Source organism: Nothoprocta perdicaria, unplaced genomic scaffold, assembly GCF_003342845.1.
Source record: "Nothoprocta perdicaria isolate Ctin4 unplaced genomic scaffold, notPer1 scaffold_75, whole genome shotgun sequence".
NCBI classification, from domain to species: domain Eukaryota; kingdom Metazoa; phylum Chordata; class Aves; order Tinamiformes; family Tinamidae; genus Nothoprocta; species Nothoprocta perdicaria.
The window spans coordinates 3277229-3304376 of NW_020456032.1; the positions used below are offsets into that span (position 1 = coordinate 3277229).

General features: G+C 45.5%; 1 protein-coding gene across 1 annotated transcript in view; it reads left to right on the forward strand.

Moving 5' to 3' along the window:
- MYOCD (myocardin) overlaps positions 1 to 27148 on the forward strand; it is an 88446-nt gene that overhangs the window by 47418 nt on the left and 13880 nt on the right. The window contains exons 2-4 of the mRNA XM_026051455.1: positions 16320 to 16385; positions 21228 to 21283; positions 25983 to 26058. Of these exons, the coding sequence (XP_025907240.1) occupies positions 16320 to 16385; positions 21228 to 21283; positions 25983 to 26058 (198 nt within the window). The remainder of the gene's footprint in view (positions 1 to 16319; positions 16386 to 21227; positions 21284 to 25982; positions 26059 to 27148) is intronic.

Sequence of the window (27148 nt, forward strand, 5' to 3'; positions counted from 1 at the left end):
CCTTTTTTTTTTTTTTTTTTTGGCAGTCCAGAACTAGCTGCTCCCCAACAGTTGCAGTGTCTGAGAGGGAGACCCTGCGCTGGGTATATGGTGTGTAAAGATGCTGTGTGGAGATGGGCTCCAAAGGGAACTGACAGGGCCAGTTGCCCGTGGTCCTGCTAGTACAGACCATGCCCTTACTGTGCTTCACAGGGCTTTAAAGGAACTTAAGCCCTGCTGAAGTAGCAGCTTCTCTGTTCTCAAGCATTTTTCTAGTTAGGTAGTGGAAGTGAGAGGATTAGGCTGCGAAAGGCTCATGGATGAGGGAGATGGGGTAAATGAAGCCAGGGAGCTAGAGGTCAAGGTAACTCAGATGGCTCCACGCCTGGGTGTTAGGTCCAGAACYTGAAGGCAAATGTTGTCATCCATGGGTTCATGTCCTGCCCTGAACCACCATGTCTGTGGTTATGTGTTTCTGTTAGATACTCGCAGCTGAGAGGACAGTAAGAAACATCTCCCAGGATAGAGAAAGGTCAAGGCTCAGGTGTAATGGCAGGACAGGGGGCTTCAAGAATCTGTGATAGGCCAGGCAGCTCAGGAAAAAAAAAAGCTGTTGATTTAAGGAGATGCATGAAGGAAATCAGGCCTAGGAAAAGGCATTTCCTAAGTGTGGGATCAATGCCCTTTTGTGCCCAGAGATCACCTGGGTGGGGACAACTGACAAGGCTACAGTCATGCACCTCTAAGGTGCAATACTGACAATCCGGGGCAAAATTTGGATCCATCTGTACCTCTTTCTGTGGCCAACAAGGCAGGCAAGCAATGGCATAGTCTTGAGTGAAATAATGCATCTAATCCGCCTGAGTAATGCTAATGCAAGCCTCTTGATTAGTGTTTAGAAACCAGGCAAACAATTGATTTAAAATAATTGGTAAATTATGATTAAATAAAAACATTTATACAAAAGAGTTTGTCATTGATATGGTTAAATAAATATTTGTAGAAGTAACTTATACTTGGCCCTGTGCCTGGGCGATGAGCTCTCTTGGGCTGGCTGTGGTTTCATTTTAATAAAGACCAGAAGGCATTCCAGAAATACATAATGCTCCCAACCGATCCAATGTATATCTGGGGCTTTAGCTCTGCTCGCCACTACCCCAGTCCCAGCTTCACTTCATATCACTTATTAGTGCTTGTCACACACCTCCTCCCCAAAAACACATTCCCTATTTAGGGCTGAACCACAAAACAAGTGGCTGGGACAGGACAGTTTAGTGGGCAGCAGGGATATGGGTGGAAACATTCAATTCATTCCCACTCTCCCGCCTCATCGGAGCAGGGGTACGACTGGATAAGCTGCTTTTCAGTGAAACCTCAAGATTTGGAGCTGCTGCAGGACTTATAACAATACAGCTCTTATCAGGCCCTGCGTCGTGGGAGATTTCCAAGAGCTTTAAGAAGGCCTCATTATCTGCCATTTAAAGATAAGGAAGCTGAAAGGAGACGTGACTTGCCCAGAATTCCGCTGCAGAAGGAACACAAGCCAGGTCACTGTGTCGGCCAGTGCCCTGGAGCTGCATCTGGGCAAGCCCTAGAACCTTCACATGTGCCCAGGACAGTGGCACCACTCACAGACAACCTCCTTAGGGCTATTAGCTAAATGGCTTCTGTTCTGTCTGATCAGAGAGACACTTTTGTGGGTTAATGGGGTTTGTTCATCCTCTTGCAGACACCTGTATACTCCTGTACTTCTCTCTGTAAATAGAGGTAGAGACTGAGGGAGGGAACAACTCAGCAAGGGGAAATGATGTCTATGTCCAGAGATAACAACATTAGGAACAGGTTGCTGGTGGTGATGGTGCTCGATACAGAAATGTCATGGGTAATCTTGTGTAATCTTGGGCACAGTGTGCAGTGCTGTCACCATACATCGCCGTTATGCTTGCCCTTGTGCCTAGGGGTAGCTGGCAGGTCCTCTGTGTCCTGTCCATGCTCACACTCACAAGTCAGGAGACTTCTTCCATCCCACAGATTGGACTGTTTTTTTTCCTGGGGAAAATAATGGCCAGGTCTAACCTTTCCTCCCTCTTTGGATGGACAAAGGAGGTCTCCTTGAATGCCTTGAACTGCTGCCAGAACAGCTTGTTTGACCTGAGAGCTGTGCTCAAGCCAAAGTCCCCATCCGCAAGCTTTACTCCTCCCATTCACCTCTACAGTCTCAAACCAGGCTGAGACTTTGGGCCTTTACTCTTTCTTTGTCTCCATTACTCCATCCCAGTCTTGGGCCTTGTGAAGGTGATGGACCTATGGACCATGTTGTGATGAGCTAGCCTCCACCACAGCTTAGGCTTATGCTGCTAGAATAGCAAGAGAGAGTAAGACAATGGGAAGATTGTCAACACATCTGCCTTCTTCCACAGCTCAGAGCTCCACGGGACGGGTCTGAGCAGGGATGCTGGGTATGTCCCCACCACAGTGCCAGGCCATGGCTACTCTCTGCACTCATTGTGCATCCCTGATTAGTAAGCACAACACGCAGAGTTTTACAATCAAATATTTATGCTAGTAGAAAACATTTTACATAATCTTTATACAGCTATGTCATCTTCTTATTTTCATTCTCTGATCTCCCTGTTTTGAATTGGGATTGGAGAATTTAGCATATTTACAAAGAAGTAAATATTATGATGAAAACATGAGGCAGCTTAGTAGTAGCTTTAGTAAAGTGCAGAAGTATTTTGCATTAGTGTTGTCAATTGCATAACATCTTGTGGACCCACATAAATTAAAAGACCTTCCTTGGATGCTTGCAGCATTGCGATAAATAGTTCACAGCTCAAATTCAAGCAAGGCCTGTCTGCCATCAGAAGTAGGAAGAGCTTATGACATCTCAACCATAAATTCCTACCCGCAAGCTCTGAAAGCAGCCAGGGAAGTGATAGACCTGCTAAAATTTCTACCAGGCAAATACAAATTCATTGTAGGCAAATGCCACTCTGATAGTCCTTACCACAGCTCCATGCAGTCAGAAAGTTAAGACTGAGCTCTGATGGATCATCCATGCTTACGTCCAGAAATACCATGCTCTGTGCTAAGCATTTGGCTAGGATCATTCTGCCCTGAAGACCATTTCCATCTCACAGTTAGAGACATTTCTGCTCTCCTATATCCAGCTTAGAAAATCTCTGACAATCCAAAGGCAAGGAGAGGAATATTTGAATTGCAAGCTTCAGGGACTCCTTTTCTTGTGTAATTCACTCCCAGACTGAATCTTGGTCGTGAAAAGAGAAGCTTACCTCTTCGCAGATTCCTGAAGATCATGACCTGCTAGGGCAGGAGATTCAATCTCACCTGACTTCTGATGGCTGTAGTGAGCAACGTCTCTGTCACTGAGACTGATTAACAGGCAGTTCATCTGGCTCGTTGAAATGTCTACCTCAGGGAAAGACAAGTTTCTTGCTTCTTCTACCGTCTATCACTGTAATGACATCCATGTGACGATATTTTCAAACGATATTCCAAGCCCATTACACAGAATCACAGAATCACAGAATGGTTAAGGTTGGAAGGGACCTCTAGAGATCATCTAATCCAACCCCCCTCCTCAAGCAGGGACACCTGGAGCACGTGGCACAGGGTGGCATCCAGGCGAGTTTGGAAGCCCTTCAGAGAAGGAGACTCCACAAGCCGCCTGGGCAGCCTGTTCCAGTGCTCTGTCACCCTCATAGTAAAGAAGTTCTTTCTTTCCTGGAACAGAGGTGTCTGTGAATCGTGGCTACAGATTGACCGGTAATGCCTGCCCTGCCCTTAATGTTATCAGCATAGCTATTTTAGTTAAGGATGGAAGAACTCACTCTTTCTAAAAAACATATTAATAGATGCAAATCACTGCTCAACCTTCCTCCTCCTCCAGGAGATACTGCTAGAGGACCACCAGCTTGGGACATCTAGCAGACTTCTGTGCCAGTACAGCTGTATCTTCTCACAGGGCCTTCGCCAGCATGACTAAACAAGCTTGCAGCAAATTATCACTAGCTGACACATGGGGATAGGGTCATGACTTCATCCCAACAGATTTGTCTGTTCAGCGTATGCTGTGGAGATTCAAGAAGCAAAGCCATCACAGAAGGACTCTTCACAAAATGGAGTTGCTAGGCATTAGGGAGAAGCAGCCCAAGACAGATTGGGATCATTCACTCAGGAGAATCAACTAAGTGGACTTGACCAACAGGAGATGGGATGGAAGGAGACAGACTTCAGGCTGTGCTTCCACACAAGACCTGCTGGAGATCAACCTTCTGTGGCACAGACACTGTGACACACACTGACCCCTGCAAGTCCCCAGAGGGATCTCACAGAAACATTGGCCTCTTCGGGTCTTTTTCCCACAGATGCAAATCTGCATAGAAACAAACAAGCTTCTTTAAAATAAATCAGTACCATAAACAGTAGAGTGTGCTGGAAGATTAGAAGGGACCGTTTCCTGGTATCTGGAGAGTAACACAGAACTGATATCCTTATGGCTCTGGGGTGTGACTTCTTAGTTCAAAGGAATTCCCCACCATGGCTAATTTATTTTGGTATTTAAGGCTCACCCCTTCACTTACTGAAGTCAGTAAGATCCCCGCTTGCAGAAGAAATGCCTATAGCAGTATTGGAAACAGGAGAATGGAAAGCAATGCTAGTCTCAGCCTTGTTACCTAAATTCCTGTTTCGCCTTCCACAGGAAGATGGTAACTAATGATGCTGCCTGGCCTTATCAGGGCAGAATAGTGCTGTGTGCTTCAGCACAGCTCCTGGTGACAGATATGTTCAGTAAGCACCAGGGGCCTGGGCAGTGCTGGAAATCCATGAGGACCTTGTGAAGAGTTTTACTATTTCTATGCTATCTAAGGCAGATATAGCCTGCAGGAAAATGGCTCATTATCTGTCGTCTGATCTCAGTGTCTGTCCTCCATATACCTCTGTTTCCTAAGGACGTCAAGAGTATATGTGGAAGGGCTGACTTCCCCTGTCCAGGAGAACATCAGTTTTAGACTGTTAATTCAGTAGTCAAGTCATTGTGGAGGTCATTCCTCTTAGCAGCTGTGTCATTTCCTAAGGGTCAAGTGTGGATGGTGATCACACAGCTAGCAAGGCCTGGGGACTGAAACTATTTCCCGGAATGGACAGGGGAATGTCTTTTGTGTGTTTTGAATTCTCAGAGGGTTTTGCAAAGTAGTTAGTAGCTGTTCAGTTTTGGATGTGAAAGATTCATAAGTGCTAGTCCTGGAATCACAATTATGGGACTTTGAATCCTCACCATCTCAGAAGACTTGGATCAAAGCACAAAACAGCCTCACTGAGCTACTGAGTTCATGATCGTGCACGTGACCTTTCAGGGAGAAGCAGCAGTCACATATCCCAGGGGAAGAGGAGCTGGCATCGCAACAGCACAGCAGAAGGGCAACAAGCATAGAGCATTGCTATCAGTGTTAGCATCTCCAAAGCCAGTACTGCACTGGTCCCTGTCTTTCCCAAGGAAGTGGACCTGTTGAGGTAGCACCATAAAGGGTTTTAAAAGAAATCTGTCAAATGAAAGTCCCAGAACCTGACAGTGCTTTAGAACTCTAAGGGAGTCAACTATCACTGCTCCTAAGTATGGTGTGGCCTACCAACCTCACCAGCCATGGGGGTAAATGTGRTGTGCATTTTTACCAAAATCTCCAGTGAAGACATAAGGAACCATAAACCAGTAAGTCTGAATACCAGTTTGCAGATGTGTTGAATAGATTTAGTAGAAAGATGGATGGATTGTAGAAAAGTTTTTTGCATAAAACTAGTATGTCCACCAACTGACTAAAAGCCTTTGAAGTAGTCACTGATAGTGGGGATGAGAATGACCCAAAGAATACAGTGACTGTTCATTTACACCTGTCTTACAATGGTTGGCGGAAACCAGAGATCCACACAGGACCTGTGGCTCCAAGCCTATACTTTGGAAGGGGAAGGGCTTTTCAAAAGATGAGAGTAAGTAGGTGGTCTATTTTCACACTTGAATGAGTTAGTGGAATGCCAATAGACTGTATGCTGGGAGGGAGCTAGTCAGCAGAAACATCACAGAAAAGGGCAGATGATTCAGAAAGACACAAGTAGTCAAAGGAGATACTGCCTGCAAAGAGTTACAGAGGCTCTCACCATGCAGAATGCCTGGAGGATGAAACATCAGATGAGACTCAACAACAATCAATGCAAACCATGCACACAGCAGGAAGGGGAACTGGCCGCTCTGTATACATCTCCACAGTGGTGGACCTTGCAATAGCAATTACAACACAGGAAAAAAAAGAGATCAGAGTTACTGCAGACTACAGAACTGTCAGATCTATGTCTGGTTGCTGCTGAAGCGGTCAGTGCAGTATTTATGGCCTTCTCAGAAAAACACAGGGGTTTATCCCAGAGCTGTCATAGTGGCAGCTCCAAAACCACCTGGAAGTGGAGTTGTAGGGAGAGAAGTGCCAGACAAGTAAGCAATACTATTTGTGCTGACACAGATGTTCTCCTCACTCCTCATCTAACAAGCTTCTTATAGTTTAAACAGAAAGTATAGTTTTTAGATGAAACCACTGCACCAGTTCAAGTCTTGTGGTAGACACTCCAGACTTCCTACTCCTTTTGCTTTGCTGGATGCTGCAGCTCTGCTTTCTGATTCAGGTTTGTGCTTGGAGACTTATTTATTTCAATAACTTCTTTTCTATTAGGCATTAAGCTAGCCACAGGCTTCGGGGTGGAGACTCAGAGGATCTGCATCTCTTTTCACACCGCATGTTCGCAAAAGCTTGGTGATCTCTGAGAGAAATTGTTGTAGGTGGAGAAGCACTCTGCATTGCAGCTCTGCTATCTGATGTCTGTGTCCACCCTCCTTGAGATTACTGTACTCTGGAGCATAGGAAGGAGTGACTCTAAGTCAAGATTTAACTCTGTCTTATTTATTTGGTGCTATTCTTTGTACCTCTGTATAACAACAAGAAGACATGTCTGAGTGCATACAACATCTCCAAATAGTGTCATACACATTCCATCACCTTGAGCATCTCGGRAAGATAATCATATGGATGCAGCCATACATAGAGCAAGATGTGCACCATKCAGCGGGGCGCAGAGGATGCCTACTCTGCAGGAAGGTGCAGCAGGAACACGTGAGCACCCCCGCACTCACTTGCAGCTTCCCAGCACAGACGCAGGATCCACAGAGCCCAAGCTGCGCCCTGCTCTGTGCTCCCGGTCACCAAACTAGGGGCACGGGCGCTGGGTTCACATCTCTGTTTGCCAAGCTGCTGAACTCTCTGACTCCTTGAAGTAACAGGCRTGCATTTCACCACTCATGCCCAGCTGTGTCCTGCCATGAGACATACGCTCTCACTAYAGCCCTTCTGTTGGCTTAGGGGGGTAGAGTCTCTGAAAATGTGCCTGGGGAGCCACGCCGGGCAGCGGAGCAGCCTCGTACCACGCTGCAAAGAGTTAAGCTCTTGCTCTGTTGATATTTCCAAGCGGCTCCAAAAGTCGGCCGAGACGGGGAGCGCCCTGATTGGCTGCGCACCGGTCGGTAGTAATTAGTATCAGATATCAAACTTCTGTCTTTGCTAAGACCCTTTCCGATAGTCGCTGCTCCCTGCTAGACTATGACATCAGCCAGGACACCCAGCTGCTGATAGTAAACTCCACGCGGGAGGAGGCTCCCGTTAGCTGAAAGTTAATTAGTTCAACACAGCACAGGGGGAGCAGTTGGTTTCTGTGGAGGGTCAGTGCTGGATGGGACCAAATCTTTCAAAGCCACTTGCTGCTTCTTGCCAGCCAGCTGTAAAAGCACCCTGAGACTCCCACAGAGCTGGATGAATCCTGAGCACTAGCCGTGGGCAGCTTTCCTCCTTGGAGCACGTTAATGGTTTAAGTGAGGGGCGTCTGGAACTGATCCCCGAGTCACCATGACACTCCTGGGGTCTGAGCATTCCTTGCTGATTCGGAGCAAGTTCAGATCAGGTAGGGGAAACCTCGAGATTTTTCTTAAAACTTCTCTCTCCGGCAAGCCTTAGCCACAGACTGTTTTGCATTAAATGTTTGGAAGCAGCATGCGGGTAAAATATTCAGGGTCGTGGAGCTGTCACAGCTTCGGTCTTGTAGAGGCTATTCTGTGAGTGAAGAAATGAATCTTCCTTCCTCTCTGTTGCTATTTTTCTGATTTTTCATTGTCTTCAGTTTATGTCTGTGGTTTATTTTGGTAAAACTGCAATTCCTGGGTCTTCTGCCCTGGCCCTATTGTAAAGATTTTGGGCAAGAATCCAAAAGGGCATCTTTGAAAAACAACGTACCTAATTCCGTCCGTATATTCCAGGTGCTCTTGTGGGTCTATCTGTGATAATCGCAGTGAAGACGGGCCTGACATTCACTCTGACATACAGGCAGCTGACTTTGTTCCATTAAGTTGTGACTAATTGGAGAAAAATGAATTTGAAGAAATGCGTCATTTTTAGAAGTAAAAATAACAAATGGAACATGAAAAGTATTTAAAGTGACATCATCAGAGAAATAAAACCAGAGCCACACAATTGATTGCCAGTCTCGGAGGGTTTGCAAGTAAAACATGTCTCAGTCTCGTAAGTTAAGGGAAAGCTCCGCTAAGGGGCTTCTCAGAGGACATTCAGCGTGAGTGAAGGTGAGTGAAGGTGAACTATGGGACGGTCACTTCTAAATCAGACCCTCTGCTGGATATTCATGCCTTTATTCACAGGCTATATTTATAGTAAGTATGCTGTGTTTGTTAATGCGTATTTTTCCTTTAAATTGTTTTAATGAATATGACATGCTGTAATATTAACAATATTGACAAAAATGTTCTTGAGGGGCTTTGGCTGACCTTCCTAGAGGTGAAGTTCTCCCTGTGAATATTATCTGTCTGGATGTTCAGACAAACCAGCTGCATGTGTCCTATGGGACTGTGTGGAACCTGACGGGGTAGTCACGCTGGAACACGCAGCCCTCCTGGCATGTCACCCACGCCGTGTGTGTTTTTTGCCTCCTTGTGCATTGTAGATAATGAGATTAGAGATTTACGATACTGATGGTAGACATGAGTGGTGTTATCAGGATCTCTTAGATAGCTGGGTGGTCAACTTAAACTTTGTTTTCTCAGCAAATACAAAGTTGGCAGTTGGTTGAAAGCCCAAGAGTGTGTGTGCAAACACGAGTGGTCCTAGTCTGGCTGAATTATACACAACTTAGGTCCAGGGCTTTGGTGTGGTTTCCTTATCACTCTGATCTTACATTTCATTAGATTAAGTCATTCCTTAGATTTTGTTGGTATATTATCGTACATTGCTGTTCATTTGAAGAAATTCTCAGTCTGTAATAATTCCTTCAGCAACTACAAAGCAACACTGCCACCTTTCTGAAGAGAAGAGGATGGGCTGTGTTATAAGTCCTTGCATTTTTTTCAAATGAACTAGTATTGTTTTTAAGACTCGTTTCTGGTTTATTTGTAAGCTGGCWTTGTTATGGAACCAACAGTGGGATCTCCGAACATGTTTTTCAAATGATTCTTCACAAAAAGTAAACTTTGTGGGTTTTACCATCCATAAATTCTCGTGCCTTTCAGCATTTCTAGGGCAGTCAATTTGCGGGGCATTCTTCGGTTCATGACTTATTCCCACAGCTGTGATCCTTCTCTATTGGCTGGTGAAAGACAGGATTGCCATTTGACAAGATTTCTTTGCCTGTTTATTATGTTGGAGTGAGAGCTGCCAAAATCCTAAACGTGTAGCTGTGTCTTTCTCTACCCATGGCTGTAACCGTTGCAGGTAACGAGGGTCATGATCACAGCACAATCCTGGTATCATAGTCCTTAAGGCAGTGGAAGAAAGCAGCATATGAATGAATGAATGAATAATGCTGCCTGCAGTTTGTTCTGGATGTTAGCAACATGGAGAATAAAGAAGATAAGCTAGTATAAATGCTTGAAATGATTATATCTCTTTTACRTGAAAAGTCTTTACAGGACATGTACTCCCCTGTTTTCCCTTCCACACATGCAGAGCTCAGTAGCTGTCAAGCCTCAGCAATGATGGAAGGAAGTGCAGAGCTCTGATTTCTTGTCCTCCCCCACGCCCTTGGCAGAGGGCTAAATGGCTCACAGAACCCTTGCCCTGCATCTCCCACTCTTCCCGTGTTGCTCAAACGCTGTAACACACTCCTGAACAGGAACAGCTTACACAGAGCGCGGTGCAGCACGCATGGAGTATGCAAAGGACGAGCCATTAGGGATCATGCCATGAAATGCAAGGCCCTGTGGAAACTGTTTTTTTGTGATGTGCTGTTGCTTTGGAAATGCGATCTTGCAGGTCTGCAAGTTTGCTCCCCAGCAGGCTCAGGAGGCTGTGACTTATGGTGAGCTTGAATCCTTTTTGAAGGTCAACCTTACTAGAATTGAGGCAGATCTTACTAACTAAACTTCTGCAGCCTCTCCATGGTCTGTGTATACTTAGCAGTGGAAATAGCTATTCAAGTGCTAGGGATGCTATAAACAAATCTCATGTTTGAGGTTTCCCCATCCCAGGACCCCTTTAACCTCCGTGGCACATCACAGGCAGGAGGTAACAATTAGAAGATGATAGCAAGTAAATGTCTCTCCTAGACTGGTTCAAGGGTCAGCTTTCTAGCCTCTTGTTTCCATGTGGTTGCATCAACAGCAAGAGAAAGAACAAGTCTGCACAGATAAGACCGAGCTGGTAGAGTTAGTGTCTTTTTCACATGGTGCCCAATAATCCTTCCTTGAGTTCCACAGTATTTTCTCCTGCTCTTCTTTTTCTTGCGGTTTGCAGCAAAGGAGCCAGCGGAGCTGAGCAGTGGGTACAGGCAGCAGCTACCCCAGTACAGGGCACCAGGAGCTGCTCCAGAGGAGTCAGATCAACATCAACATGTTGCAGGCTTTCAGGTCTCCCCGCGCCTTCCTCGAGGATTTGTGTGTGTGTGTTTATTTTGACTATTTTGCAAAAGATAAATACACTGATCTGAGGTCATCCTGACAAATTTTTGCAGGAATGATGATTCTTCAAGCCTGCCATGCTATCCCATGTGCTCCAACTATCAATGGGATTGCACTAAATCAAATAGGACACCTAAGGGCTGTTCCAGAAACATATTTAACTCTTCCCAGAGATTATTATTTATGTGAAACGATCTTCTGCTTTGAATACAAACCAATTATACTCAAGCTGCAGMGAAGCGTTGTCATCAGACAGAGGAAACAAAGCTGGCAAATACAGACTTAACCTTAACTCTGACCTTTTCTGCCCAGACAATATGGAAAGAGAGTTTACAAGACCTACATCTGTACTGCATCAGTGGTAGTTCAGAAGTGAAAAGTGAAAATTTAACACTCTAAATATGTCTCTGCATGGTTTGGCACGTGGTAGTATCCAGGCCTAATGGTGGACACATGTATGTGAATTTGCAGAGAAGACTTGTCTGGCTCTATGGAGGAAAGGATTCAAGACTCTGTGAAGGGCTTGAATCAAGCTGGCTCAGTTGGGAGCTGGCTGAGTTGGTGCCACCAATTGAAGGAAAGAGTTATTTGGAGGAAAGTCAGCAGGTCATTAAAAGCCAAAGACAGCARGTCTTGATGGAGCATTAGACTGGACATGTAGGCATATTGCTGGAACCATTTGTTATTTTCCTGATATCTAAAGAAAATGTGTGTGTATTTATTTTTCCTTGCCCTATGAACCTTTTGAGAGGTTTATAGGCATGAGTTTAGAGACCCATTCTCACCAGTGTAGATGAGTTTTTCAGAGTTGTCATGTTTGGCCTCCTGGGCAGCKCACAAACTCATAGCCCATCTGTTTGGGAGAAGGTAAAATTCTTCTTCCCCTGAAATGCTGAGTGCCATGTGCAGAGGTTAAGCTGGTGTGGTTCTGTCAATGTTCCAAGGCAGCATCCTCACAGAAGAGGACTGACCAGTGCTTTCTGTGAATGTCCAGGCAATTCGGCTTCTGCCCCACATTTGCACCAGGGCTGTGACTAGCTGAGTGTCATCTCTGCTTGCATGGGTCCCACACAGACCAAATGTTGAGTGATGATCTGCTTGATCAGAGAAATCCCTTGGTAATGCCTGGCTATTGGCAGAGCAGATATGCCTGTAGCTGGAGAGGGATCAGGAAAGAACATGGCCAATGTGCTTTTAGCTCTAGAGAACCAGGCTACTTGTGATGGCTGGGACACCTAAGATATTGGCAGGCCAGTTGTCTAGCCAGTTACCCTAGAGGGGTTCTTATGACCAAGTTCATCCAAGCTCATGTCAGGGATCTYGATGTCAGGCTGTTGCTTGGTCAGAAGGGAGCACTGGCTGATCAGAGCTCCCCTTTCCATTTGAAAGTCCTTCAAATGCTTCTGATGCATTTGTGAGAAGTAGCCTCAGTCCTGAGAAGGCCATAAGCAACATCACTGCACCCTGGAGCTAAGTGAGTCCTGYTCCTGCTTTGAGACTCTTTACAGCTCGTGTCTCAGGCCTGCAGGACAGAAGGTGCCYGGAGCAGGATGCAGTGCTGTCTTTYAAGGGGGCCCCTATTCAAAATGGGGCTATTTTCTGCCAGGCAATCTTCAAACAAGGCAAGCCACCACAGTGCTCTGAAATACCCTGTGACAAAAGGCAAACGTGTTTAACGTTTGCTCAGCTGTTCTCTGACATGCAGCAAAGCTGACCTGGCTGCTRGAAACTGGAGTCTCTCCTCCCCATCATCCCATTCCCAGCTTACTGCTGGCTTCCCAGCCCAGGGATTCTGCGGAACTTGCAGAGCATTTCCCATCTTGTTTGCTATTTAGTTGCACTAATACTCTTAATATTCCAGTCCTGGAGCAACTGAGGGGAGGGAATGAACTTTTGGRGTGGTAGGCGTAAGGGACTGTGACCTGATGCTGCTTTTTTCATTCACAGTGCCAACTTCAGTTGTTGGTCAAACCACTGACTTCTCTTGATAGCAGACAGTCCCTCTGCAGAGTTTGTTTCCAGAGGCTGTGTTACTAAATGGGGTTTGAGGCTAGCACAGAAGAGAGGGATATCTCTGCTAGAAAAAGATCATAAGCAGGATCAACTGGAACAGCTATGGCATGCCTTGCATCATCTAGGAACTGATTTCTCATGGGGAGGAGAACCATAGGACTGAGTAGTCTTTGAGGGTATGGCCATTTCTCAGCTGTGGGCAGCACAGCCAGAACAGCTCTACAAAAGAGTGGCCCATTTGTAGCTGCTTCCTTGAGCTGGCCTGTTACTGGTTGGGGTTGAGCTAGATCATGTCCAGAGGTCACTTCCAACCTCAATCCTTCTGTGCTTCTGGCCAGCAAGCTGGTGTAGACAGTAGCAGGGACATCGCGGGCTGTGGGAACAAGATTTTCCCACCATCAGCGCTCCATCGTCACTCTTTGTGACAGAAATGTTCCTCTGAAGTTTTTGTAAAGGAGTTTCCTGGAAAATTAAGTATATTCATCCTCTAAGTGAGTCACAGTGTTCAGCACTCAGGCCTCCAGACATGTAATGTGGGAGAGAGGATAAGAATGCAGCTGGGGTCAGACATAGCTTCAACAGATTTGAAGCTCTCATGAAGCAGCTAAATGGTAGCTGTTTGGATAAGGCCAGGGGCTCTTCMACTCCTGCTTTTCAGGACTGATGATGATGAGGGAAAGATGGAAGCTTTGAATAATAATAAGTTGAATAGTAAGAAGTTCGGCACTGCCTGTGATAAATGGCATATTGGGAAGTTGCATGAAGTGCTCTGAGCAGTCAGACCAAAGCCACTCACCTGTAGAAAAGCCAGCCATTACTTGCAAAAACATTGTGTCAGTGATGGTTCAGAGCCTTTGTGTCTGTGAGGAGGAAAAACAATTTGGAGATATTTTCTCACCACATAAAATCATCAATGAATGAAATCTGAAAAAAACCCTTTGTGYGGGTTTATCAGCAGTCCTTAGTACAGGAGATGAAGCATGGGCCATCTGCAAGAGGGCAGGCCCCTCTGGATGGGGCAAAGTTTGCTGTGAAGGAGCCAGGACATCCAGGTTGCTGAGTGCAGCTTCTGGCTCTGAGCAGCAGAGGAGTCTGGCATTGGAATCTGCATGTTTTCAGCACCCTTCACATCAAACCAGTGGCTGAATCTTACAGCCACCTCACTGGCATTCTGGATCACCTTCCAAGCAGTGCCTCTGGGGGAATGAAAACATCTTTTCCACTAAATGAGCCTACTTGATAGCTTGTTGCAGCATGAGGCTGGTAAAGAAAGACATGACTACCAGGGAGAGCTGTGAAATAGGCAGGAGAGCAGAGGAAGCAGTATGTGAATGTAGGATCATGCTCACATGGATGTGATGCATCACTTGGCCTGGCTGCACAGGGGTCTGAGAGTGCAATGCCACAGAGAATTTGGTGTGCCTGGGACTGTGATGGGAAGTGATGTAGCATCCTCACCTGGGGTATTTGGCAGCTAATAAGACAGAACCCTGTGTCCTTTGCACGGTGTTCTRTGTGACCCTAGAAGTCTTTGCTACCTCCGTCTCTTGTTCAATGACGGGATGCTGTGTGCAAACTGTGTACATTTTGCTGTGCGCAAAGTTTACAGCAGCTGCCATAATGCCAGGGACATTGGATCAAAACCTAGGAAAGTTGATACCACACCGGGGTGAGCTACAGGGCTTCTTGCATTCTTGGAGAATCTCCAGTTTCTTTTGCCAACCTGTTAAATGAAGATAAATCTCCTCCTCAGAGGAAGTGAAAAGCCATACATGGTTCTTCAGATGCTGCGACTGACCACTGGGAAGAACCTACAGAGAACCTGGGRTCTATATCACCCTGCATAAGATATGTAAAATGAGCTGGTTGGTGTAAACTCCCTCATAATCAAGGAGGAAAACCAGGCATTGCTAAAGCACGGATTTTCTAATTTGGATATAAGGTCCCCTAATGAGGGAAGGCTTCTAGAGGTGCAGATAACTAGATCTGATGTAGATACTGACCACACAAGAGGGCAGTCACCAAACTTAGCTGTCTGAAGTCAAAGAAAAGTTGCTTCTTCAGGTATTCAAAACTATGCAATCTCTACAAACTTAGAACTTCTACTCAGCCCTGGTGAGGCCACATCTGGAGCTCTGGGCTCCCCAGGACAGGAGGGATGTGGAGCTGCTGGAGTGTCCAGCGCTGGGCTACGAGGATGATCAGGGCCTGGAACATCTGCCCTAGGAGCAAAGGCTGAGGGAGCTGGGCCTGTTCAGCCTGGAGAAGAGGAGGCTGGGGTGGGATCTGATAAATGTATAGAAATACCTCAAGGGAGAGAGTGAGGATTCTATGATTCTGTGAAAACCTCTCAGAAGTTATAATCTCATGCTGGTTCACAGGGCTATACCATGTCCCCGTGGGTGGTAGTTTTAGCGCAATTTCAGTTGCAGCTCCTTTTTGCTTTATTTTCAGCTTCATCCTTTTTGCTCTTACCATACATTGAAAATTTCTTTTGCATTCATGGCAATCCTGGGTCACCAATGACAGAGGTGGCACATACCACTTCTTAGAAGAATCTCAGTACTTCCTGCTTTAGGCAGGAGTTCAAAAGCTTCTGGAATATGGGAGCTCTTTGTGGGAGCTCATCCGCCTTCTCTTTTGAAACCCATGCACAAAGTCACATTCAAGCACAGATCTATGTACATATTTAGATCAGAAGGAGCCTGTGGGGACCTCCAARCTCCCATTCAAGCAGGGCCAGCTTCAAAGCTAGATCAGCTCATGGGTGGATGTCCTTCAGCCTTTCCAGGCTCCTGTTCTAGGCCTGCACTGCTCTCATGGTGATTTTTTTTGTCTTGCATCCAATTAGATTTTTTGTTGACCCTTGCCTCTTTTTCTACTGCTGTGCACCCTTAAGGAGAGTTGAGCCCTGTATTGCTTGGGGTGGCAATATCCAACTGCAGGAGGTAGAGACACAAGCTCAAACCCAACCTCTTCCTCAGCCCTCTGCCCACTCACTGAAGCTGTTGCAGGCACCCAGCAGGGATCAGAGTCTGCTCCTGCCACTTCTGCACCGCCTGCACACGAACCAGCCCTGCTCTGCTTGTCTTTCTGCAGGAGTGAGGTCTGGGTTGGTACAGCCTCCCCATTCTCCTCCTTAGCTCCCCTTGGTTTGGTGCCTCCTTTGGCCGCACCAAAGCTGCTCTAGCAGCACCATGGATCTGTAGCACGTCTCTGTGCCACGAAGTCCCCAGCATGCCATCACTGATAGGTGCGTTAGTGCTTCAGATCAAGCCTGCATCTCTTCATGACACTCTTTCTCTCACAGTTTTACAGCTACGGCTTCAGCAGAGAAGGACTCGTGAACAGCTGGCAGACCAGGGCATTATGCCACGTAAGTATCTTTTCCTGCTTTTTCACCCATCCCTGGCTCAGGGGGCTGACTTCATGTTCGGCACTGTTGGGGCACTCTGTGGGGCACCGTCTCTCTGCTCAGACTTTCCCTCAGCTCTGAGCATATTGTTCCTGGGGTAGACTTCGCTTCCTACCCCGTAGCTACGCTGTGTTTCCTAGTGCCGTAAAACGGAGCCCAACACCTGCCATGCAAGTTATAATGTTGCTGCTTAAGCTGAACTCAGGAGAGCTTCTCAAATACACCTTCTTAAAATCCATCTGTGTAAATCTCCATCGCTGTAGCAGGAYGGCATATCCAGCGCCAAGATAACTCAGAAAGCACTTCATGAAGGCAAGCTTCTCATGTAAAAGCCAGTGGAGGGGGTCCCATGATAAGGCAGGATTAAGCCCACAGACAGGGGAAGAAGTAGAGAGGACCCATTCCATGAGGCTGTTGGAAAAAAGAAAGCAGTGGATTAGCTGTGCCCGATTTGAGGCACAGCCTCTGGATCAGGAGACTGATGCCCGGAGATATGGTGCGGCCAGCGAGGATCCCACAGGGGCAGAACTGGCAAAGCATGATTGAGGCCATCTGGGCCTGCCTGCTGCAGAGTGCCAAATGCCTGGAGATATCTGTGCTTACGCCCCTTTGACACCATTCATCAACCTTGCAGTCACATCAGAAGGACAAGCTCCATCCTAGCGTCATGATGTAACCATTCAGCATCAGAAACCAGCTGGTATCAGGCTAGAGCCCAAACCGTAAGCGAATGAAGATGATGCCCTTCTGAACCTGCACCGCCCATCATCATTAAACCAGCAGCACCAGCACAGAAGAGACATTGCTGTCTCAAACTGGCTCAGTGGATAGCCCCATCCTGACCTAGTTCATCCTCCATGTGCATGAGTCTGTGGTTAGTTAGAACTCAGGTAGCAGATTATCCTGGAATAGCTATGGAAAGTATCCTGGAAATAACTTTGGAAAAGTATTTCCATATCATCATGGGTCTCTTTGGGTCAACACAGCTTTCCAAAGGCAAGGCCACTTCCATTGCTTATGGCTGCCTCCTAACCTCAACAGTGACCTACTGTGTCACAGGTCCCCTTGGGTTCATCTTTAACTAGCAGCCAAGCAGCTCACTAACAGCATGGTTCTAGCACTGCATGCTGCACTTTATGTCCTTTGCTACCCCTTTCTCATGCAGCTGCCTTCCTAAAGGACAGAGCTCAAGGTAGCCAGCTACAAAGGTCGTCTTGGTACAACACTGTCAGCATTAAGCTTTAAGAAACCTCGAGTGAGATGACAAAAATCATGTCTGTCTATATGACCACAGTGTTTTAAAAAATGATTAGTGCTGGTCCTTTTCATTGTTCTTCTTTTCATTTCTTTAAGTATTCAGATTTTATGTTGCCTGCTACCAAAACGGCAATGATTTTAATCACAGGACTCCAGGAGCTGGAACTTTGAGCAAAGCAGTGTGACATTTGGGGTAGCATTGCAAAGGCTGGCAATATATATAGGCAGTGGGCAGAAGTCTCCTGTACTTGCCTTGCTCTGTGGGACAGTCTATGGGACTGTGCTTTTGCAAGTGATGCCTAACACTTTCAAATTGCACACACTGCAAGCCACGTATTGGACCCAATTTATTTGATGGCAACTGAAGGGTCTTTTCCTGTTATTTGAAGTTTCATTACACTCCCAACTTATGCTGACATTTTGCAGTCTGGTTTCTGTCCAAGGAGGCCATTTTGGGAAGCTTAAGCACAAACAGTTCAATCATTGRAAGTAATAAAAGAAAGGCGCTTTTGGCATATAAAAATAAATATGCAGAATGTAACTGCTGTCTCACCTCAGGAGGATGGGTCAAATGTTAGTACTTAATAAGTGGGAGTCCCATCCAATCTCTTTATGGTTTGGGTATGTGCAGATATTCTTYACAAAAAATACAGCTTTGTTTAATCACATCTTCCCAAAGCCTGTTGGGCCAGAGCACCAGCAGATGAGACGGGCCCTAGGAGATGCACTGAATCACAGCCTATCTTATTCTGTAGGGGAGAAGAAATGAACTCTGAGGAGTGTAACCCACTGTGGTTACAGTCCTTTGACAAAAGCCATTCCAGAAAGAGCAGGGAGTATGGCCAGGTTGAGAGCTAGGTGTGGTACCAGACTTGAAGCTTGCACTTGGTCCCATGTTGCATATCAGATTTTGCATGATTTTTCAATGCAGACTTTTCAGGCAGATTTTTCARTCCATTGGTTATACTTTCATCTGATACAAAACCAGTACATACAGACTTTTATTTTGTAACAAACACATTTTATACAGAGAGCAGAAAGGGATATGGAAGATCAGAATAATAGAGCAGCACTGCATAAAAGCTTTGAAGGTTTGTAGGAATTTATAGAAACTGGGGCTGGTGAATATACACAGAGGCGATGAGTTGTTAAGCACTGTGGCTGTAGCACAGTAAGCATGAAACCCTGGAGTAATTTTGAAGAAGCTGATTGGGTTTTGATGTCTAAGTTAATAACTCAGTGAAGTACTGGTGGTACCTAAGCCTAGTCCAGACAGATGAATGCTTTTACGCAAACAAAACCTAGCCTATGTTTGACATAACAAAGATCAATATACTGCCATTATATACCTTAGCTCTGTCTGCATCTTCCTGGATATTTCGAAGARATGGTGTTTTTAAGAGATAGGAGAGCTTCAGATGGCCCCATCACTGGAAAGAGCAGGAAACTGCATCAAGGAGGATGCTTGAGAGCAAAGGGCAGTAGCATTGCACAAGCCTTCAGGTTTGAAGCTGGACCCTTATCAGCAGGTGTTTTCTGGTGGTAAATAGGACAACTACCTGGAAAAACTACGAAAAAAGATTTTTGGGAGCAGAACCCGTCTCCTTCTTCAGGTTCAGTGAGTAGGAGATACCTGGCACTACATTATGCACAGTTTTATTGTCATAGTGAAACTGGTACAGACGGGGCAAACATTTTAAATCAGAAGTAGCCCTGTGGGGCCACTTGCACSAAAGCAGGCTGCAAAGGCCTTCCCATGGCCCTGTGCAGGGGCCAGCCCTGGACCCCAGCCAGATCCTGCTCACTTGCAAAAGAGAGTAGGAGGCTGGCTTGAAAGATCAATGATTTCTCAAGGCAGGACTCTCCTTACTGCAATGGGCTGCAGRAATAGCTGCACATGAGGTGCAGACCCTCTTGCTCCACACAGCCCCATCCTCTGACAGGAAAAAAATAAATAAAAACAACTAAAAATAGTTCTAAGATTATCAACCACAGCAGCTCCATTCTGTTGCCTCCGGACCCTCAGCCATTTCAAGAGGACATGTGTTATACCCAGCAAGTTGTCTGAGTAACTGTTGCTAGTCATGCCTTTATTTGTTTTGCAGACTAATACAAGCTGCAGTATCCACATATTTCCTCAAAAAACCTTGGTAAATGATTAAATTCTGCAACACTTTCTTCATGAATAGCATGATGTTTGGCTTGGTGAATGCCCACGGCAAACTCCTAACATTAGGACTTCACACTGAAKGGGGCTGTAAAAATAATCTCTCTTGCTTCGTTTTCTTTTGTGCACCATCTTATTTTGCTTCTGATCAAACTCRCTGTCACAAATCCTCATGGCTGCTCACCGGAGCACAGCTCAGTAGCACTAGCTTGTCTCCACGTGCACACTTCAATAGCAGCAGGAATGTGCCATATGTATTGTCCTGTGACTCACTTGAAGTTRTGGGTGTTGCCTACCAATAATCATCAGATGGCCTCCAAAAATCTCCAGGCTCTCCCCTCTCTTGTCTTCTTACTCGTCTAGACTGAGGCAGGATTTCATGTCCCGTGTGAAAAGAAATTCTGTCCTCACTGGAACCCATTCATGACATGGAAAGAAAACTGAATACTGCAAAAGAGTTGTAGCAGGCCAGTTCTGTGTGTCAGGATACTTTGTCTTTCCCCTGGGCCCACTGAGAATGGATAACTCTGCTTGCTTACATAGCTAGAAAAGGATTTCTGCAGGAACTGAGAAATATTAACTCCTTCACCGAAAGTTTTTGCTCCAGTTTTCACAGGATGAGCATAAACATGGAAGTGTGCAAGATTTGCACAGCCTCCAGCACAGATTGCTCCATGGGACTGGTGCCTGCTGGTCCAAAGCCGGAGATCACTGTCCTTCCCTCAGGAGCCCCTCTGTCTTTCAGGAGATGCTGAGAGCGTGGTCTGTGGTCCTGCCCAGGGAGGAACCACATTTCACAGAGGCTGCTAGGCAGGGACCGGACAAGTATCTAGTGAGAGRAAACTTGAAGGAGGCATAGAGGTAGACCACAATGGCAGAAGGGCAAAATACCAGTGTCCCTCTTTGAAATATGCTGGCTAGAGGCCTTTCTTGCACAGCCCCAACAGGCAAGACAGGTCTTTTGGGTTCTCCTTGCAGGTGAGGTCTTCCCTCAGCTTGTTGCTTCTCCCAGATCTTTGCTTTCTGGGRCTGTGGTGCTAGGAGGCACCAGAGCCTGCAGGAAGCAAGCCAGGGAGGAGCTGCCTCTGCTCTCTGACGTGTTCCACTAAGCACAACACTCCAAAGCCTGCACCATCTCCCTGCCCATGTGCCTTCCACGCTCCCTGTGCTCTCCATCCCCTCTGCTCTCTTGCCATGGTCTGGCTGAGAATGAGGGATTTCCCGGAGCTTTCCTGAGTTATTTTTAGTAACTGCAATAAAGACAGTGGCTAGTTTGTGTTGCTATTTTTATAGCACTCATTAAAATGCTGTTGCTGAATGTCCCGGTGGCTGCTTGCTTCTGCTTTTGTGCTGACTGCTCCTCTTCTTTCCTGTTGCAGCACTGAAAAGCCCATCTGCATTCCATGAACAACGAAAAAGTCTGGAGCGAGCCAAGGTAAATGCTGCACCCATTCTGATGAGGGAATGTGTGGGGTTTGGAGTCAAAAACACCTCCCAGCACTGTGTCCTCCATCTAGGCTCTGTGGCCAAGGATGAGAATTAGGGACTCTCACTCGCTTCTAGACATGGTGGGGTCAAATCAGGGTTTATATCTACTTAGACACACCTTTCCCCAAGCAGCAGACATTTGAAGGACATAGGGGCCATCTGTTCCCAAAGCTCTGGGGTGAGGGGTGTATCTGCATGTCCTGTGGCTCAGAAGGGTGAACTTTTCTCAGACAACCTGCAGGGAAGGACAGAAATACCACTTTGATGACTTTGGGGGCTTGGTGACATGGAGGAGAAGCCAAAAAGACCCACAGGGTACAGGAGGTTGCAGAAGCCCCTTGGTCATCATCCCCCCAGGTTTTACAAAAGTCTGTGGACAGAACAGAGCAATATGGCATAGAATCACACATCATAGAATCTTTATGGTTGGAAAAGATCTTCAAGATCATCAAGACCGAGGATTGATAGAGCTTCCAGTAAAAAAACTGGCTGAAACTACTGCTACTGCTCTGTTTTCTGAGCTAGGTGCACAGCTTGTTCCTCACTGTACTGGTTGCTCTTTCCTCCTGCTCAAGTCTGTGAGATTAGAGGACAAGCAGCAAACAGGATAGGAGCTGAAGTATTTAGCAAGTGTCCAGGAGGAATGTGGATGCCCTTTGTCAACTGCAGCAAGTCCCCTGGGAACTACTATTCGTCATTTAATGATAGGCTGCTTTTAGTTCAGCATCACAGCTTAGTCCTTATGTGTCTCGGGGCTAAGCAGGCCAGGCTTCCACCAGCTCCTTTATCTAACTGTGCTCAGGCTTCCCTAAATRCTAGTGAAGGCAGAGATAAGATAAGTAGTCACTTCCAGAACACATCGAAACTGCTTGTGATGCGATCACCTTCTGGGAAATCCTGAGCTATGGAGGTATGTCCAGACACATCATGACAAAGGGATTGGTCACACAGGTTCTACTTGAACGTAAGATTGTGTTTCATTAATCTGCAAGACGTGCTTGCAAGCACACAGAAAAACATTTTTTTTGCAAGAAGGAATGACGGTGAAATATGAAGAAGTGCTCTTCTGAACTTAAACACACTCCAAGTCACTTGCCCTGCGTCTCCTGCAGTAATGAATGGCTAGCATAAGAAACACAATACAACTCTGAAAAATTAACACGCTTAGAAAATTTCAAGCAGTCCAGAGTATCCTTGAAGTGTCATATATTTTACAGTTTAAGTATACATTTGTGTCTCTTGGTCTTTCCTTCAAAGACTTTCACTGGCTGGTTGCCTGGGGAAAAGGGAAGGATGGACTACAGTATCTGAAAATGCCTGAATTTTCAGAGCATGCTAACAAACACACTAATGAGCACAGGGCTTAACAAAAATATACTCCTTTGCCAGGATGCCCTGCTTAGAACTGTGACAGGGAAGGAGCAGCAGCTGTTTCCAGATAATCATTCAATAGCATTTGCTTTTTCAGCTGATACTTCTCCAACTTGATATTCTGCAAAAAGCAAGCAGATAACAACCACTGCTTTCATGTGTTTCGAAAGCCTGCTGCCCTGGCTGATGCTAAAAAAATAAAAACACATCTAAGGTCTTTCTCCACCATTTGCAACCGTGACACAAATGCAGCCTATAAACAGGAAAGGTCAAAAGGAGCTCACATCACARCAGCACGTCAGCATCACACAGGGTGAATACTGGGTTTAATATGTTGATACCACATCTGTAGGACAGTAATTCAAACCTAAGTCGGGACCTGACCTGCAGTTTAACCAGAAACGCRTTCGGTGAATTTAACCGATGATTTGAGTGCAGACCCCAACTAGCTCTGACCTGGCAAGGAAACCAGTCAAACCTATACATAGTCCAAGCAAGGGATTGTGTTGGTGAAAATAAACTGGGGAAAAATGGGGGGGAAGTGTAGGAATTGCAAAGGCTTCAGTAAATAAAATGTCTTTTATTTGTTTAAACATGTCACAGGCTATTTAGGAGGCTGGCATCAGGCCAGCTCAGCAGACTTTGAAGTCGATGTCCTGTAACAGATTGTGGATTGGAGGACAGAGAACAGGCTGGCTTTCGTGAGGCCGTCTGGCTCGGCAGGGCTTTGGCTCTCGCTCCTCGCACTCCAGCACGCGTGGCAGGGAGGGACCCCGGGGGCAGTTATTGTACATCTGCCCCAAAGCACAACAGCCCCGACAGCTCATTCCTGACAGATGTGACTACGGGTGGATCTGCCATCCCTCTGAGGAAGCCACTCCAGTGCTCTCTAACCTGCACTGTCAGCAAGTCTTCCCAGATTGCCAGCACAAGCCTTACTGTTGCCGTTCAAGCCCATTACTTCTGCTAGGCACAAGGGCAGGCAGAACTGTTTATCTTGTTTCTTGTAGYCCATATTGTACGTATTTTGCATCCTGTTTTTCTTCAGATTTCTCTTCTGTGAACCAGTCAATGCCCCTCACTTCAGTCTTGCCTCATTGATCTCATTTCTTACACACAGGACTTCTGTTGCTATCCCACAGACTCTTCCCTTGAGTCTTTTCAGATGCAGGATCCAGAAGGGGACTTCACTATTCCTAGGACTCATCTGATATTGTTCTTTCTGTCTCCTAGAAAGTTGCTCACTGGCTTAGGGACAYGGTTCAGGTCGTGATCACTAGATTCTCCAGAGCTTTTATATTTTCTTCTATATTTACATAATAATGAATTATTGCTGAAAGTCTCTGTTGAAARGCCAGCGTAGAAATGTCTCCAGTGGATTAACATTGGCTCTTCATCTGCCTCAGCAATTAATCAGCTGCCTTAGCTGTGGCTAACCATGACCTGAATATAGTCCTTTCTGATTCCTTCCTGAACTGTATCCAATGTATTTCAGATTATTTCTTCATGTTGTTTTGCATTCTAATCTGTTTAAATGATTCAGAATTAGTAAGTATGTCTTCTATCATCCAAGATGTTAATGAATATATTAAATAGTAGGGGAAATTGCTGTAGAGTACAATTTGACATATTCCTCTATTTAGACTGTGAACTATTTCTGATTCCTTAGGTGACTCTCACCTGTAGTTATGTTTCTTTTTTATGATAGTCTCATCCAGACCAAACTTTTCTGGCTTGCATATGAGAAAGGCTTGTGAGATAATGTCAAAACATGCTTAAAATCAAGCTTCATGGCATTCTTTATTCTTATAATAGAAATCCCTAATCTCTCCATAAAAGGAAATTAAGTTGGTGTGACATCATCTGTTCTTGATGATTCCATTCTGGCTATTGTTCACCTCTTAGTTATCTTCAAAATACATTTATATAGATAGTTTGATTACTTTTTCAGATTGGTTTACAATTTCCTGGTTCCTTTTTTCCCGCTCTTTTATATTTCAAAAAATATGCTCTTCCTTGGCCAGTTTCCTGGAGAATTACAGATACTTACAGATAGTGGCTATTATGTTGTGTAGCTCAAACTGTTTGGAAATATTGAATTTATCCAAGTATTCTCCAACCTGCTTTCCAAGTTGATAACTGGAATTTCTATTCTCTTGATGCTGAAGATTTTTGGCTCACTCATCTAATTGATAAATAGCCATTCTTTTTTTTTTTTTTTTTTTTTAGTGAAGATGATTTAAAAAGGCATTAAATACTGGGGCCATCTGAGTAGCACCCATAATTATTTCTCCCATTTAAGGAACACCGACAGCCCTTTCCATTCCCTTCTCCTGGCCACATAAGTTCTTATAAAATTTGTTTTTCACAATCCTATACGTGCTGTACTATGGACTATACAGTTTTGCACTAGCTGTTTAGGCTGTTCTTTTACATCTGTCCTTAACAGGTCAAGCTTTTTGAACCATGACCAATTTTTGTATCATTTCTTCTTGTATCTCAACTCACCAAACAGCTAAAAATTTGCTAAGTAAGTTATTCTCTAGCTTTAATTCACCAAGGGCTACCCTTGCATTTGTATTCCTGAGGCCACCTTCCCCCAGTGCTGCCTTCCCCGGCTCTCATGGAAGGTGCCTTACATTTTCTAAAGCCATGAGCAAGTTGGCACAAGGCTTTAGGGAGTCCTTCCTTGCAAGCAGCAACAATCTGCAAAGGGGAATTTCCCAACCCCACACCACAACTAGGGTGAGAAACTGCAGAGCACTGGGACTCTAGGAAATTGAGGCCTCCTGGTTGGCTTGCATAGAATGAGTTTGGGAATCTTGAAAACTTGCTCAGTCTTGTAACTCATCCCAGAGTGCCAGACTTTCAACAGAAAGCACTTGCTAATGCTACAATGGGGAGTTGTCTCGGAGCAGGTCTCAAAGGCAACACAATATGCTGTCAGGATCAGATCCACCACTGCCATGAAAGAGGTATCACCTTTCCCATGAGCTTTCAGGACACCTTATGCATGAAAAGCTCAAAGAAAACTGGGAAGGAGACTGTTTATCAGTGATGACACTGAACTGTCAACAGTTCCATCAACACTGTTCCTTTTCTGAAGAAATTTTGTCCAAGAACCAGCATACTTCTGGGTGAAAAAAAAAGTCATTTAGGAACTCACTCAACTTAGGGTTAAATAAATCCTTTAACAAATGGAATGGCACAGGGGCTGCTGCTTTTTGTACCTTATTGATGAGTCAGGTTATATTCTCTGCATTTGTGTTTTGCAGACTGAGGATTATCTCAAGCACAAGATCAGAAGCAGGCCTGAGCGATCAGACCTCGTCAATATGCACATTTTACAAGGTAAGATTGCCAGAGCGCCTCCCACATGCTCCATGTATCTTCTACCTTGTATTTCAAGATTCTCAAGCCTTAGATGGGTTCCCTTCAGGATGGGAGTTCATCATGATTAACTTCACCCCAGCTGCTCATGATAGGCAGAGTCCATGGGACCAAATGTGTTTTGGTACCTCATCCAGGTACCAAAGAAGGCAGACATAGGCAGAAGGCACATTTTTGTTTTTGCCCTAATTAATTATATTAATTATATACTAATTAATTAATTGTATTAATTATAATCAATTAAGTGTACCATTCTGTGGTGATACACTTAATGACCCCTGTGGAGACAGTCAGCTCTGCTCTCAGTGTGTGAGSCACAGCAGCTCAGCTCTCCCAGCCTGCTGTCCCCTGCCTGCCACTGAATCAGGACTGCTCTGCTGCGTACTGTCACAGACAGCAGAACTCTCCTGCAGTCCCTTGCTATCGCCAGAGATAAGGAGCTCCTGAGAGATGGGAAAGGATGTTCTGCCTGCCTCCTGGAGACCTGTGAGTCCCCCAGAAGAAGCAGATTTCTCTCTGGTGACTGTAAATGTGCTCAGTATGGATGAGGTCCACATTTCTTTTTCCTCTGGATTGCAAGAGGGGCCCATTGCCTGCCTTCTACCTCATCTCACTATCACTAAAATAAGCCAGCATCATTTTCCATTTAACAGATGGAAAGTGAGTCTTTGTGGGGTTTTTTTTGGGTTTGGGTTTTTTTTTTTTTTTTTGAGATTTAATAATAGAAGCCATATAGACTGGAGTGGAGGCCCAGGGAGTGTACAGAAGATTTGGAGGCAGCTGTGGTCATTGGCCTTTGACATGGCCAGTGAGACACAGATGAAGAATAGGTGGTGCATAGATTATGCAGATGCACATTGCTGCAGATCCTTCAGCAGGGTTTCCATGCTGCCCCACGCRCTTTTCTTGGCCTGGTCGCTACTCACACATCTCTGTACTGTGCTCTGTCTCACATGGAGGTGYACCCTGGAATAGCACAGACCTCAGTAACCATCTGGTTCATAACAGGAGTTAGACATCACTAAAACTGGCCAGCTGAGGCACTTTTCAT